The 16,881-nt window shown below is 38.5% G+C and overlaps 1 protein-coding gene across 3 annotated transcripts in view; it reads left to right on the top strand.

Annotated features, from left to right (window-relative positions):
• Positions 1-681: 681 nt before the first annotated feature.
• The window catches only part of BCAT1 (branched chain amino acid transaminase 1), a 79,259-nt gene continuing 63,059 nt past the window's right edge, over positions 682-16,881 (top strand). Inside the window, exon 1 of one of the 3 annotated variants that reach the window (XM_081060433.1) lies at positions 682-1,006. In XM_081060433.1, the coding sequence (XP_080916559.1) occupies positions 1,001-1,006 (6 nt within the window). In that variant the 5' untranslated portion in view covers positions 682-1,000. The remainder of the gene's footprint in view (positions 1,007-16,881) is intronic. The other 2 variants (XM_081060434.1, XM_081060432.1) reach the window with 2 other exon arrangements.

Raw genomic sequence — 16,881 nt, 5'->3', positions numbered from 1 at the left:
TAATCTACCACCAATGGATTTCATGTAATCCTCTGCCTTTGTTTCTAATGTATAAAATATATTGCAAAACCACCATTTTCTGGAGGATTTTCTCGATCCATTGAGATTTTGCTTCCCAGCAATTGTCTTCAGTTTGGCTCAAATAAACTCCTACAAGCTTTCTTTTAGGCTGGATGTTTCTCGTCAACAATACACACCACCCGTTTTCTGGAACCACACCAGAAGTTCTGGAAGAATTTGAAGTCATAAACTATGCAGCCCACCAGGGGCTATTTAAATTTAAATAAAATAAAATATTTAGTCCCTCAGTCACACTAGCGCCACTGCCACCTGTGGCTAGCAGTGGTTGTATTGCTGAAAGATGAAACTCCCAGGTTGGAAAACACTCAAACAGTTCCTGGGGAAGAGCAGAGAACACGCATCAGAAGCATTGATGCTAATGATACAACTAGACCAAAGCTGAAAGGATGTGTATCATCTGACATGCATAAAGGCAAAAGGAAAGTACGACGACGCTGGCACCACACATACAGGGTAATATGGGACATAAGAAGCACGAACCAAGGTCCTGGAAATTGTAAAACAAGAAATGGAAAGTCTAAATGTCGCAGTACTTGGTGTTAGCCCACTAAAACGGTTCTGGCAACTACAAAGTGTTCTACTCTGGAAATGATGAGTCCCAGGAGTGAGCGGTGGGGTAGGAGGGTGAGACTCAGGGTTGGACTAGAGATCTGAATTTTCTTGCTGGTAGAGACTACCCTCAGGGGGCGGTTTGGGGGAAATACACTCTTACAGCTCTTCCTGCTGATGCAATCGGCCGGAGAGCCAGCATCTCCCGGCGAGAGGGCCAATCTGCATTCCTGCCGCCACGTGTAGCTGCCACCACCCCAGCCACTTCCCCAGACATTCCCGCAGCCTCCAACCCAAACACACAGAGGGCCAGGAGCACTTCGGGTTTGTCCTTCGCTCAGCTCCAGCTATCCCCACAGCCGCCGGAACAATGAAGGTAACTGCTTATGGTTTTGACTGTATTTTACAAAACGGTGTGTATGCATTGAGCCTGGGACTCTTCATAGACACAGTTGGCAGAAAAGGGGACGGAGGAAGGATCCCCCATGGTTTGTGGCCACGCAAACGTTTGTAATATCGTCTCTGTCAATCATCACTGGAAGGGACCTTCCATTCTTTTCAGAGTTCTTTTTCGCCTCTGCTCACAGGATGTGCCTCATCAGGCTTTTTCACAGCTGCATTTGTGATTGGAAATAAAAGGCTGCTGGCAGCTCCTTCCCCTGCCTGTTAAGTAGTTTGGAAAAAAAGAAGATTTTCTCAGTTTCTAAGATGTATAGGAGGTGGGGGACTTTAGAGGAGTGGGGTGTCCTGGCTGTAGACGGGTTTTCTGCTGGGTGTAGGTAATGAGACAGAGGGGTGCAGAACTAGGTGAGGAGGCTAGCAGGGGGAGGTAAAAATGTCTCATTGCTATTAAAAGTAGACGTCTCCTCTTATTTGGTTTCTTGTGGAAATTACAGCTTCTAGGAGTTACAAAATCATATAAACCTCAGGTCATTCTTTTATTAAACTGAGTGAGCAGCCTAATGGCTTTTATTCTCATGCTAAACATGGATAACTAGCCTAGTTGCCTATTACTTCTGAAGGTTTAGGTTTAAGAATGAACATTGAGTATTGTGTTTTCCTGGTCTTACACATTGGAAAACTGCAATGACTTTGAAAACCAAAGACCAGCTTTTTAAAAGGCAAGTGAATGATGTGCAAATAGTCTTGCCATCTATTAGGTTGGTGCAAAAGTAATAGCAATTTTTGCAATTATTTTTAACCTTTTAAATCGCAATTACTTTTGCACTAATCTAATAACATCTTGGAAGGGATTCCTTCCTGTATGCAATCAGAACTTTTAGGAGAAATACCGTGTTTCCCCGAAAATAAGACCTACCCGGACAATCTACTCTAATGCGTCTTTTGGAGCAAAAATTAATATAAGACCCAGTATTATATTTATTAATTTAATATAATATAATTATATTATATTATATTATTACCTGGTCTTATAGTAAAATAAGACTGAATCTTATATTAGTTTTTGCTCCAAAAGACGCATTAGAGCTGATTGTCCAGCTAGGTCTTATTTTCGGGGAAACAGGGTAAGCCATGTTTCACAGTTTCAAAGGAGGGAGATGAAGTATGGTTCTCAACTGTGCTTATCCACAGTTTCACTTACAAGAAATAACAAGTATATGGTGCCTTTTTCATTAAAATGTCCACTAAGATTAAGCAGGAACTGAGTGGAAACACAGTTTTGTATTAAAAAGAGATCATGCAAATGTGTCACAGTGAAAAATTTAACATCCTTTTTCTTTTATAGTTATATATTCTATTCCTGGCTTGCTGATGTCTGTTTAATTTCAGCTGGAAAATACAGTTTGATTGAGAGTAGTGTTAATGAGAAAAAGGAGAAAATGATGAGAATTAACAGTGTTGGTTTTCCAGCTTTTCCCAATCTTGTGTTGAGCAATAGTTGATTATGCATTTTTGTAAGTTCATGGGAGCTTTAATGTGAGTTCAAAAGGAATCTTGCCCCTTTTACAAAGAACTTTTATACACAAAAAAACTAGAAGATATTTTTAAGTTATCTCTTTTCTGTTTTCTGATATTTTACTAAGATTTGGAGAGAAAGGATTGTATTCTAGGCATGACCTAAGGAGTAGGTGAGGTTTCTTTTTGTTTTTATTATTAAAAAAAAAAAAATCTGTCTACTTAACCTTTTACCTAATTACTGCTATCATGATCATTTTTTTTTAAATGTTATTTGCACATGGCACTATGATAAGCTCTGTCCTCAGCAAATTTTCAAGACATGGTCTTGTCTGGGAGTTTAAATTTTAAGATAGACACTTGCAGACTAGGCAACTGAGTGAGAAAAACAGTACATACATTGAATAATATGTGCTCTTGTATATTGTATATATTGTATACAAATGGTAAGCACATATTATGTTTTACTAAATTAAGGTGGAGATTTTAAAGAGACACATATCCTAAAGGGACAGAAACAAGAGAAATCATTGTCAGGGATAAATGAAGAAAGTGAGAGGGCTTAGACCGGCTATAAGGGTAGAGGGCTGTTTGTACATTTGCAGGATGCGAGACCTGAGGCCTGGCGGGGAGAGGGGGTTTATATTCCAGACACAGAATGTGGCTCCTCAGGTAAGGCTCAGAGTTGCACAGCTAGTTAATCAGGCGACTGGTGGAACATGTGGTGGTGAGAAAAAGGAAACAGGGAGGAAAAAAAAGACAAGAATTTAATTTGGGGCAGTATTTCATTAATGAGTTTCTGTAATGAATAACTTGATTTGATTTTAGAAGAAAGGAAGGAGAGTTAAGAAAATTTTCCACCTGTACGCAAGAATTTTTCTTGCCTGTCAGCTCATTGAAACTGAGGTCTAATTATTTGAAATCGGTTTAAAACCTTATGAAAGGAAGTTGAAAACAGTCATTTGATTATTACAGATGTTGATGCTGAGGATTAAAACCAAGTTATAGTTTCCTTCAGTAGCTATGTATCTTCCAATTGTTTTCATAATTTTAGATTTTGTCTCTTAGTTCAGGCCAGGACTTTTGGTTCTATAGGGGAGGAAGAATTGTGCCCCTACCTCTCTAGGCTCTTGGCTGAGATCCCTCTTTTATAAAACACATTAACATGAAAAAACAAACAAATTTAATAACATGTAGGCCTCCTGTGTACATGGGAGACACCCAGGAACACTGAGGTTTAGACCCTGAAATGGTCTAAGCCACCACCTTAAATAGCTTCAGCTAAAGAAAAAAAAGAAGAAAGATTTCGGGGGCACAATTATGGAGGTTATCAGGCAAAGCACAGGAAATAAGGGAAAGTTGGTATTCAGATTTAAGTAGGAGCCTTCTCCATTGGTAAGAGTTTCTAGAGATTTAGTTATCCTCTTCCTGGCACGGAGAGGGAGATACTTTTACACAAGGAGATTTCCCTTACAAATGTAAATTTCTCTCAGGAAAAGGCAACTTCTACTCTGTTTTCAGAGATTCTTCTGTGTCTGCAGCCACTCAAGTAATTAGCCCAAGATAATCCTTACGCCAAAGAGACATATTTTGGGGGTGCCATCCTCTGCTCCCCTTCAGTTCCTATATCTAATATCAAGATACAGACCAGGGAGTGAACAGCTGGGTGGTAGTGTTGTTAACCTGAGAGGTCTGGGTTTATGAGTAAACTATTTCTGTGCATCAGTGAAGGTTTGTTTCTAAACCAGTGCCAGCTTGAGTGTTTGGATTGGTTATATCTTTTGGGGTTTCAGGTTGTCTGCTTCTTTGAATGGCCTCTTTATGGATATAGGAAGACAGAAAAGGGAAGAGCTTTCTCTATTACCCTTTGAGCTTAGCAACCACAGTTCCTCTAAATGACAGATACCATCCTGGAGAAACCTAGTGGACTGTTCAGCCTTATGCCCAAGGGGATTTGGTTACCATATCAGAGTGAGAATCTGGAACCTACCATGATAGACATCATAATCCCAGGCATCCTCTGCTTTCTATGTGATACTATCATTCTTTTTGAGCACAGGAGGACACTGACTTGTCTGCTCACTTTACTGTTGTAAACGTGAGCACTCTTTGTGCTGTAACTTTATCCCCTTAACAGCTGTCCAAATGTGCTAAATATTTAACATAGCATATGGTAGACATTCTGACTGATGGACTTCCCTGATCCTGTAGCCCATTTGGCAATACGAGTCAGTTCCCATCAACTAAGGCCCATCAACTGAAATTGGATTCTATATAAAGCAACTGAGATATAAATGAGAGGTGCAACTCAGATATTTAAAATATTCCAAAATTAAGGATTTGGGATGCTCTGATTCATAAACATAACTTTGCAAATATTTGCAAACATTTTTTGATCATAAAATCTAATCTATGATTCACAATGTCAGTGGTGAATACAAAGCCAAAGCATAATTGATTTTTTTTTTCTATCAGGTTCAAGTGCTAATTGTGCCTATGCTTCTAAGTAGCCTTTCCAAATTCACAATCTGCTACTACTACCTCTAGAAATTGAATATTTATATCCTCAAAATAGCTTAGAAATTAGATCACCTTATTAATATAGCATAGCACATCACATAAGCATTTCTCTGTTGTTACCTAGGCCATGCTTTTTTATGTGTGTGGGAAAAGCTATTTTTGCAAAACATTTTACTTTTGTTCAGTGATTAATGAGAGAAAGAAAATCTTAAAGAGATAATCATGCTCCAAAAATATAGAAAAAATGTCAAAAAGAAAGTAAAAGTGAAAGACAAGTTAAAAAAAAAAAAGTGGGGGAAATTACAACAAGCAATAATCCAGAGAAGTCATAATGAAAAATACACGCTTCTTTGTGATTGAAAAATTGTGAAATACTTGTAAAATTAGCTAGTTTCATTAACAATAATTCTGTATTTCATCTAAAAAGAACAAATTCTGTATTTCATCTAAAAAGTTCTTATTTTGATATGTAGATCTGAATAGTTGATCAATTGCATTTACAGTCTATCCCCTAGTCTGAGAAATGTTTTTACTATTAAAAAAAAATTATGGGGAATATTGGGGAACAGTGTATTTCTCCAGGGCCCAGCAGCTCCAAGTTGTTGTCCTTCAATCTAGTTGTGGAGGGCACAGCTCAGCTCCAAGTCCACTCACCATTTTCACTCTTTAGTTGCAGAGGGCTCAGCCCACCATCCCATGCAGGAATTGAACCGGGAACCTTGTTGTTGAGAGCTCCTGCTCTAAGCAACTGAGCCATCCGGCTGCTTCTGTTTTTACTATTTTGATTGTACCTGGTTATTTGCCTTTGGGAGCCCTAAGAAGCTTAGGACATAATTAGAGAGTTCAAATTATGTCTGACTCCTTATGAATCCAGACAGAAGGAGCACCTGTTGTGATGTTCTAGGCCAAACATTCCGGAGATGTCTCTTACATGACCAAAAAAGATCTCAACACAGTTTGGGCATGAGGCCAAGGATGGATTTGCACAGGATCACTTAGCAGTTGTTAGCATTCCATCACTATATAGAGGGTGCCAAAAAAATGTACACACATTTTAAGATAACAGCTCTTAAAATGTGTATACATTTTTTTGGCACCCCCGGTATTAAGAATGATTTTGCCATGTACATTTCATTTCCTTTTTACAGATTCAGATTCAAACTTATATTATTTTGATTTTAGTGCTAGATGTTAGTTCACAAATCTGAAACCGCAATAAATGTTTCTTTGAACTGTGAAGATAAATGGAAGAGTTATAATGTCTACATGGGCAAGCGTAATGCATTAGTCAGGAATTCCACGGTTTCCAGTGTCAGTGAACGTTCTGTATACTTGCAGGGTTAGCGCTGATGATTATAGGGAAAAGACATCCAGGCTTGAGGAAAGACTTCTTTGCTTTACCAAGATAATGATGCTTTATATTTTTAAATGTCATACAAATTACATAATGTTGAACTGTAACCTTAAAACATTCACATGAGGGGGTGGCCGGTTAGCTCAATTGGTTAGAGGGTGTGCCCTTAACAACAAGGTTGCCGGGTTCGATCCCCACATGGGCTACTGTGAGCTGTGCCCTCTGCAACTGGATTGAAACAACTGCTTGACTTGAAGCTGACGAGTCCTGGAAAAACACACTTAAAATAAATAAAAGTTTAAAAAACAAAACAAAAAACATTCATATGAGGAAAGCGTTGCAGCTATCATTATTAGCCCCAGTTTGTAGATGAGGAAAATGAAGATCAAAAAACTTACTAGAATTGCTTAAGATCACAAATAGCAGAGCATAATGAGAAACTGGATATTGGTGCTTTACACTATTAGTCGAGTTAAATCAAATACCAATTTCCAGACTTCCTAGATACAGATTAATTGACTTTGTTTTACACTTGTTTTTGAACAGGAGATACATTTTTCCATATCTGGATTTGTTTGGAGTCAAAGCTTTAATTGACTCCCAGAAGACAGAGGGTTATAAAAACACAAAGAAGAGTAAATATTTATATGTTTTATTGCCTATTGCCAAACTCGTCTTATATAGGTGCTATTTTCTCATTGATTCTTTTTTTATAGAATATCAGTGGTGAAACTGTATATAGACTGTAAATGGACTGTCAGCATACATTGTAAACGTTTCTGGGAAAGTTCATAGAAAAATATGCTACAAAGCAATATGAACTGAACGCCACAAAAATCACAAGAAACAAGCCTGGCAATGCCAGTCTACTAAATCACTACTGTTTTCAGACTTAGACAATATATAAAGGGAAACAGCCCCTGTCACATCCCAAGGAACTAACTTAGAATATAGAACCAAAGTCATGTGTCTTGCAATGTTAACCAATTCCAATACTGTTTAACATGGTTTTCTTTTGTTGCAAACAATGCCGTTTTTAAGCAAACTAATTAATGCATACACTGACAAACAAATCCAACAAAAGAGGCACTCAGAGGCAGCGTTCATTGAATACTGGAATTTTGAAAGAAAAAAATCTATTAGGTCATTTTAGGCATTTACTTCTGCCAAAGAAGGATTGTTCTTTTGAGTTTATTTTTCTATCTTTCAGATCTATTCCATTTGAATACCTTAAGGACCAAGACTTCTCAAGTCTTCTGTGTACAGTTCTGCTACCTACTATGTTCAGGGTTTAAAAGTTTCCTGATAATTCTTATTTCCCTTTTCTTTGGTTATATACATCAACAATTTATGCTTGGCTCCACTGATAGTTTGCCACAAGTCTTTATGCTTATTTTTTAAATATCATATAACATTATGTATGTTTTCATTACTTGTTTATAAAGCACAATGTTAACTAAACTGGCATTTTTTTTAGTAGCATTAGAGCAAATATTCTGTTAGTAATGTCAGTAATTCAGTAAATATGTACAAGATATAGGATTGTACACATAATGCATTCACATTAGTAAGGTTGGTAACATAATGTATTCACATTAATAAGGTTTATGCTCCTTTAATAATTTCATGTTTACCTCTTACATTAACATTGTGTTTGCTGGTCAACCAGTCACATTCTTTCCTCTTGATCAATGTTCTAGAACATTATTTACAGTAGCCCATCAGTCTACCATTTGATGTAAAAGGACAACACTTTGAAGATGGGAATGAGGAGTCATTTGCAACCACATAAATTTAACTACATAGTTTGAGATAGATTTAATAGCTCAACATCATTATTAATGCTTAGTCTAGTTAGAAGTGCTTTGTTTTTATTTGTAGATGTGTGAAATGATATATGAACAAGAGTATTTATTGCAGTATTGTTTGCAATAACAAAAAATTGGAAATCACATATTCATCAGGTATAAAAGAATGAGGTGAAAAAAAACTGGTGGAGGGAAGAAGGAATAAGCTCTCTATATAGATAAGAGAAAAAGTTCCATGAAACGTTTCACTGTATACATTTACATATTGTTTGATTTTTGACACCTTGAGTTTATTAGATTCAAAACTGAAATAAAAAAAGAAATGGAAATGCCTTATGATGAAATTAACTTGACTCTAGAACCATTATCAAGAAAAATCTCTAGGGTGGCCAGTTGGCTCAGTTGGTTAGAACGCAGTGCTTATAACACCAGGGTTGCTGATTCAATTCCCACATGGGCCAATGAGCAGCACCCTCCACAGCTAGGTTGAAAACAATGACTTGACTTGGAGCTGAGCTGCATCCCCCACAATTAGGCTGAAAACAACAACTTGACTTGGAGCTGATGGGTCCTGGAAAAACACACTGTTCCCCAATATTCCCCAATAAAAATTTTTAAAAAAATCTGAAATACTGGGTAATTCAGTGTAATTTAGTTAAGACAAAGGGTCTATATCTTGACAAAATTTCTAGACTATTGTATTTAATTATAACTAACTGAAAATGACCTATTAAGAAACCAGGTTAAACATAATGTATTCACCAAACTTTAGAGTAGCTATTAAGAGTATATAAACTCTAAACCTAACCTTTCTATGTTACAATACTGACCAGCAAACTGACTGATTCGAGTTTCATTTAATTACATAGCTCATACAAAGACTTCTAGGTTTTATACTAAGTAAAAGGGAAATGGAAATAATTCAAGCATTATTCTTACTCTTGAGAAATAACTCTATTCAGGGAGATAAATATATAAAAATCAAACACAATCAAGTAAAAAAAATGTGCCATAACAGAATTCTGTACAAGGTACAGTGGTGCATGAAAAAGATTAGTCAGAGAAATCAGGGGAGGCTTTACGATGGAGGTGATGTTTGAGCAGAGCCACGAGAGAAGGCCAGAGGAACAAGGAAGGAAGAGACTTTTAGATACATACGTGGTCTATTTTCACCCAAGCCCAGACTTCTGGACCTAGATTCCATCTCTCATTCTCCTACCATAGAAGGCCATGAGGAAAAGCATGCCTCGCCTCCCTTCCAGACCACGGTGAACACAGAGGCCTGAGTATTCAACATCCTCCAGGGAATCAACTATTGGAACTCACAACACTGGCAACCCGCAACCAGTTAAATTCACCATGTCGAAATCTTTTCACAGTGCTTCCATCACCTTCACTCTCCTGTGGTACTCTGTGTTTTCTCTCCTGACTGAACCTTCACTAGAACCTCCCATGCAAATTTGTCCACAATAGCCTTTGTAACTCAGTATTATTAGCACATCCCCTTTCACCTTCCCTAAATGTTTCCTGCTCCTCCTGCCCTTAGGTGAAGTCATTTCCCTGCCATCTTCTTGAGTGGAGGTCGCTCATTTTCTCCACTCTCCCCTCGCAGAGCTGGAGGGGGGCTGGAGTCCTTTACTCTGCTTAATGTGATATCTGCATCAGACTCCTATAAAACCCCTCTTCGCTACTTACACCATCAGTCTGTGCTACTTCTCTTTTTTGTAACTATTGTTGAAAAACATCCTGGTCACTGCTCTCATTATCCACCGATGATTTTAGCATTTGGCTCATGATTCTCTCTTTTTCATTCCAAGTATTGTTTTCACATATTATTTCAAGGTACATGGATGTCCCATGCCCTTTCTGGCATTGCAATGCCTTTAATTTCTCATCTCCATTAACTTGCTGTATTTCTCATATGCCACCCATACCTATTGCCATATCCCAACTTTTGAATGACACTTAATTACACCAAGTTCCATGGGTCGTTTTTGGTTCAAGATCTACCTTACATTGGTACAGTTCTCCATTTTAGCAGCCATGTTCCCAGTTCAAGCCACTACCGTCTCCACTCGTTATGTACATTTCTACTTTTGCTCACCTCTCGCTCCCCATATCCCCCACCCCTAATCTGTTCTCCACAGAGCAGAGTGGTCACATCAGTCATCTGCTTAACAAAACTCCTCAATCCTTTCCTGTTATGCTTTGAATAAAGCCTAAAATTCTTCCCATGCTCTAGAAGTTCCAAAGGGAACTGGACCCTCTCACCTTTGCAGCCTTATTTGGTTGCCGCTGTGTCCCCTTCCCCTCATCCCCCAAAAGTTGCTTCAGGGTCTTTGCATTTGCTGATCCCTCTGTCCAGAGGTCTTCTTCCTAGTCCTCATCTAGCTGGCTCTTTATCTCCCTGTCAGCCTCAGATTTAGTGTTTTGCTATCTCAGAGTGGCCTTCACGACCCCAGGATTCCAAGCCCTTCAGAGTGCTAATTGCAATTTGCAGTTATTTATTGGTGTGGTTATCAGTGTGGTTTTGGGACTGATGTCTGATTCTCCCACTAGATTGCACGTTTCTTGAGGGTAGAGAGCATATCTACCCTGTTTCCCTGAAAACAAGACCTAGCCGGACAATCAGCTCTATTGTGTCTTTTGGAGCAAAATTTAATATAAGAACCAGTATTATTATATATTATATTATATGATATTATATGATATTATATGATATTATATGATATTATATGATATTATATGATATTATATGATATTATATGATATTATATGATATGATATGATATGATATGATATTATATTATATTATATTATATTAAGACCCTGTCCTATATTTATAGTAAAATAAGACCAGGTCTTATATTCATTTTTGCTCCAAAAGACACATTACAGCTGATTGTCTGGTTAGATCTTATTTTCAGGGAAACACGGTAGTTTCTACCTCTGCAACCACACATAGACCAGTGCCTGGCCCATATGTGGTTGGTTAGTGTGGTATGGCCTTCCAAATGGCCGCCCCAAAGACATCCATGTCCTAATCTCCAGAAACGTACTGTAAAGGAGAGTTTGCAGATGTGATTAAATTAGGGATTTTGAGATGGTTAGATTGTCCTCGATTATCTGGGTCGGCTCAATGTAATCACAAGGGCCTTCACCACAGGAAGGCGGGACCATCACAGGGAAGATGTGACAATGGAAGCAGACTGGAGAGAGGGAGGGAGGAAGGAGAGATTGACAGAGAGAGGTTGACCTGAAGATGCTACACTGCTTGCCTTGAAGATGGAGGAAGGGGCCATGGGCCAAGTGGTACAGGGGGCTACTAGAAAGCAAGGAAACAGATTCTCACCTTAGAAGCTCCAGAAGGAATGCAGCCCTGCTGACACCTTGACTTAGGACTTACGGCCTCCAAAACGATAATAAATTTCTGATGTTCTAAGCCATGAAATGTGTGATACTCTGTTACAGCAACCATAGGAAACTAATACAGATTTTGGTACCTGGAAATGGGGTGCTGCTGTAACAAATACCTAAAAATGTGGAAGTGGCTTTGAATTGGGCACTGGGCAGAGGATGGAAGAATTTTAAAGAGCCTGATAGGCAAAGCTTAGCTTGCCTTGAACAGACTGTTGGTAAAAATATGGAAGTTAAAGATGTGCTGTTAGTACAGACTCGAAAGGAAATGAGGGACACAGTAGAGAAAATGTATAGATTTTTCCAGAATATCTAAATAATAATAAATGGTTGGTAGAAATATGGATGTTAAAGCACTGCTGATTAGAGCTCAGAAAGAATTGAAGAATATGTTTATGGAAACCAGAGGAAAGGGGATCCTTGTTATATAGTAGAAGGAAGCTTAGTGGTATTGTATGTTACAGTTAGAGTTTCCAGCTGGGAATTCCTGCCCATTCTCAGGAATTTTTTTCACTTTCCCGGTCCCGAATCCCGAGATATAAACTGTTTTCTGTTCTCACGATGATCGTTTCCACAAAGTGAAGGCTGATAGTACCAACCACCTAGATTCAAGGAGCGCATTTTCCCGGTTTTCCAACCAACTTTTCTTGGGATTCGGGAACGGAAAAGCAAAAAAAAATCCTGAGAAAGGGCGGTTATTCCCACCCGGAAACCCTAGTTACAGGTATGTGGAAAGCAGAACTTGTGAGTAGTGAACTTGGGTATTTAGCTGAAATTTCCCAGTAAAATATTAACGATGCAGACTGGTTTCTTCTTGCTAATTCTAGTAAAATGCAAGAGAAAAGAGATAAATTGAGGGAAGAACTGTTACGCAAAAAGGAACCAGGACTTGATGATTTGGGAAATTATCAGACTCTCTAGATTATAAAAGATGCTGAAATTAGGGGATTCACCATTAGAAAGCATGATCTGGTGGGAAACCTAAGGTTGAGCTACTTATGATGTGAGATAGGAAGCTGTTCTGGGACGCAAGGAAGAGGTGATGGTACTTGGACTAGCGGAGTGGTAATGGTTTGGAGCCTATAAACAGACACATGGCTCCATTTCTGTAGAGCTCTCTATGTCCTGGTTCCCTGGAGCTGTCTGACCAGCTAAATCTTCTCTGGAATGTTCTGTCTTCTTGTCCCTTGGGAACCCATTGTCTTTTTCTGCATATGTGCACTCTGGGTTCCTCTCTGGACTGAAGATCCAGTGAGGAGTGGTCTGTAGCTTCCTGCTCTTCCCGACACCACTCCATCAGTAAGTCTTCTGAATGTCTTTCAGGAAACTTGCTGGATCCACTTGGTCCATGGAACAATCACCATCACATTCATTTCGCCTTGGGGACAGACCAGAGGGTGGGGCCATCATGTCTTCCAGGCACTAGGTAGTGGACAAGTGCTAATACAACAGTAACATACTTAGAGAGAGAGAGATAATTATAAGGTTACGGAGCTACAAAATGACATGCAGCCTGTAAAGACAGAAATATCTTGATCAAGAAATTGTAAAACTAGAAGAACCAGATCAGCTGGCGCCAAAGGTAGACAAAACTGAGATATGTAGTAAGTGGTACAAATAATTGCAAAGGAGAGGACAAATAGCCAGCCCTTCTTTTCATTCCCTTCCTGATGATTAACTCAGATTACCATACTGCATTTATTGAACAAATGTTTGAAGAGTACTCACTGTGTAAGGAGCAGTAACTGCTTAAGATCTTTGGGCTACAAGAATAAAGAGTAGGTAGTTACGCTCCCATGTCACTCACAGGGAAATGCCACGTAACATAGTTATGAGCACAAACTGGGACCAGACTGCTGGGGTGTGAATCCCAGCTCTGCTCTCGAGTAACCTCCGGCAAGTTGCTTAACATGCCTCAATTTTCTTATTTATAAATTGGTGGCACTAACAATACCTACCTCATAGGGATGCTGTGAAGATTACATAAAATAATGAAAAAAAGCACTTATAACAATGTCCAAATAAGTTTTACATAAATATTAATTGATGCCACAATTTACTTTTATATACAGTCACGTGCTACATAAAAATGTTTTTGTCAATGACAGACTGTAGGACTCGTCAGCCAGGAACCCAGAAGAGTAGAGGGAAAATTTGGTGTGTTGTAGGCTCTATATTGGGGGTCGCTGAAAAATGTATACAGTGGATACTTTGGTCAACGTTGCTCAAGCAGTAGCTTGCCGTAATCAAAAGTGTCTGGACGCTGATGGTAACCACTTTGAGCACCTCTTGTAATTGCAGAAGTCAAACGTGACTTGCATTCATCTTTTGTCTTTGGTATATATGGAGTATTACAATTTTAAAACAGTTTTCCTTTCTTAAAATGTGTGTCCATTTTTTTGGCACCCTCTGTATTCCATCTAGATTTGTGTAAGAACATAGTATGGTGATTGCAGAACGATGAAATTGCCTAATGGTGCCTTTCTCAGAACGTATCCCTGTCATTAAGTGGTGCCTGGCTGTGGTAACAAAACTATTTCAATTAGTGATGCAATAGGAATACAACAATTAATCTAACAATTAACTTAGTGAACTCATCCTAGAAAAAGTGCTACATACCTCATTGCTGAATATCACTATGGTCACTTTTGAAATGTTCCCCTTGGGAAGCTATGCACCAATGCCAGTGCCTAGTCCACCCTTCAAAGCCATTTTGGAACGCTTTCTGGAATCATCATCAGAGCTGTCGTTGTATTATGCTTAATGTCCTGAATGTCATCAAAATGTCTTCCTTTCAATATTTCCTTGATCTTTGGGTAAAGAAAGAGTCATTGGGGGTCAGATCAGATGCGTAGGGAAGGTGTTCCAATACAGTTATTTGTTTATTGGCTAAAAACTCCCTCACAGACAGTGCCATATGAGCTGGTGCATTGTTGTGATGCAAGAGCCATGAATTGCGGCGAAAAGTTCAGGTCGTCTAACTTTTTCATGCAGCCTTTTCAGCACTTCCAAATAGTAAACTTGGTTAATTGTTTGTCCAGTTGGTACAAATTCATAATGAATAATCCCTCTGATATCAAAAAAGGTTAGTAACATCGTTTTGATTCTTGATTTGGACTGACAAAACTTCTTTGGTCATGGAGAACTGGCTGACTTCCATTGTGCACTTTGACACTGTTTCAGGGTCGTATTGGTACACACATGTTTCATCACCAGTGATAACATGGCCCAAAACATCATCTTGCCTCTCCAAAAGGTCTTCGCAAACTTCGACTCTCCTTTGCTTTTGTTCACCGGTGAGCTCCTTCTGGACCATTTTTGCACACACCTTTCTCATGCCAAGATTTTCAGTTAAGATTTTCTTAATTGTTTCTCTAGCGATGTTTACTTAGTCTGCTATGCTTCTCACAGTCAGCCGATGATTTTTACACAATTCGATGAAGTTTTGCAATGTTTTCATTGGTTCTGCTTGTTATTGTCCACCCTGACGTCTCTTCATCAGTGATGTGTTTTCTCCCCTCAGAAAAATGTTTTAAACCATGTGAACACAGCAATTTTTTTCATGGCATTATCTCCATAAGCTTGGACTAACATAGGCCTGATTTCACTTACACTCTTTTCAGGTTTAACAAGAAACTTAGTGTTTGTTCATTGCTCTAATTCAAGCTCAGACATTCTCGTGACGACACACAAAAACACACAATAACAGTAATGAATGCCACTCAGCAAGACACTGCCACGTCGACATGAACACAGCCATGAGACTCTGATATACCAAGGTTATGAAACCTTACCGAGCTGTTTGTACAGTGCTGCCAATAAAAGCGTACAGGGGCAAGTTTGCGAACTTAATTGTCAGACCTCATAAAATAAAATGATATAAAATGAAATATTTTATAGTGGCAGAATTGAGGTGAAATTGGTACTAATTCATAGCGGCTGGTCTGGGAAAGCTCCACAGAGAAGGTGAACTTTGAGCTAAGACCTGAGTGCCACCAAGAATACTAAAACATAAAAGCCACAGGGCAATCAGGAAGTAGTGCTCCATGCATAGGAAGCAGCAAATGAGACTTCCTGGGGTTTAATGAGTGAAGGGAAAAGTTACAGGAGACAGGCCACCTCCTAAAATCTTTACATCATGCTAAAGAGAGTGGATTTTATTCGAAGTGCAGTGGAATGTCCCTGGAGGATTTGGAGCAGCAGATGGAACTACATTTTTAAAAGTCAATGTTGAGTCTAGTAGACAATGGTTATTTTTTTCCTTACGTAGCATTTTGTTTTTCTTAGTTAATTATTGCATTATTTTCCTCTATTTGCTTACTTTACTATGTGTTGATTATGAATTCTTCCCAACAATCTGATAGCTTCTCAATATAATTTTGTATAAGTCAAATTTATCTATTTATATTTATGTGTTGGTTCCTTTTTTTCCCACTCCAATCTATCCTGCTGTCTCTCTAGGCCAGCTGCACAATTGTCTTTCTAAGACTTCTGCTTGTCACCCATTGTCCTCTCTCTGTTAAGTCTCCAGATTTCTGAGTCTTGTGGCTTCCTCTTGTTTCGTTTCCTTCCTCATTTGTGTAGAGTATTTCCTACAACAGTTGTCAACAGTGCACGAGAGGTAAATATTTTGATTCCTTGCATGCCTGAAAATACTTTTCTACTATCACACTAGGTTGATATTTGATTGTGAATAGTCTTCTAGGTTAGGAATGATTTTTTCATCAGAATTTTAAGGGAACTGCTTTATTGATTTCTAGTTTCCTGTGTCACTAATGAGAAGTCCAAGGGAACTCTTATTTCAGATCCTTTTTATATGGAACCCATTTTTTGTTCTTTATTTAAGTATTCAGAATCTCTCTTTATTGCTAGTGTTTGGAAACTTTATGGTGACATGACTCCTTAGTCAATCATCCTAGGAAATTTTCTGGTCTTATATCTTTGATAATTTCTTCCTCTTTTGTTTCCCTGTTGCTCCCCCCCCCCGCCCCCGCCCTTACACCCTTATTAGTTTGATCTTAGACCTCCTTGATTGATCCTCTAATTTTTAAGTTTTTCTCTCCTAGTGTTGTATTTTTCTGGGTGTGGGAAAGGCTTTACTAATGTTATATTCCAACCCTTTCCTTTAATTTAAAATGTTACCCTTCATATTTCTAAGAATTTTTAAGTCTCAATTTTTTAAATAACATGTTCTTGTTTCATAGATGAAACTAATTATAATTAAAACCTAGCTTT

This window comes from Rhinolophus hipposideros, assembly GCF_964194185.1.
Source record: "Rhinolophus hipposideros genome assembly, chromosome: 9".
NCBI classification, from domain to species: domain Eukaryota; kingdom Metazoa; phylum Chordata; class Mammalia; order Chiroptera; family Rhinolophidae; genus Rhinolophus; species Rhinolophus hipposideros.
The sequence above is the reverse complement of the archived record's forward strand: the minus strand, read 5'-3'. Positions and strand labels throughout refer to the sequence as shown.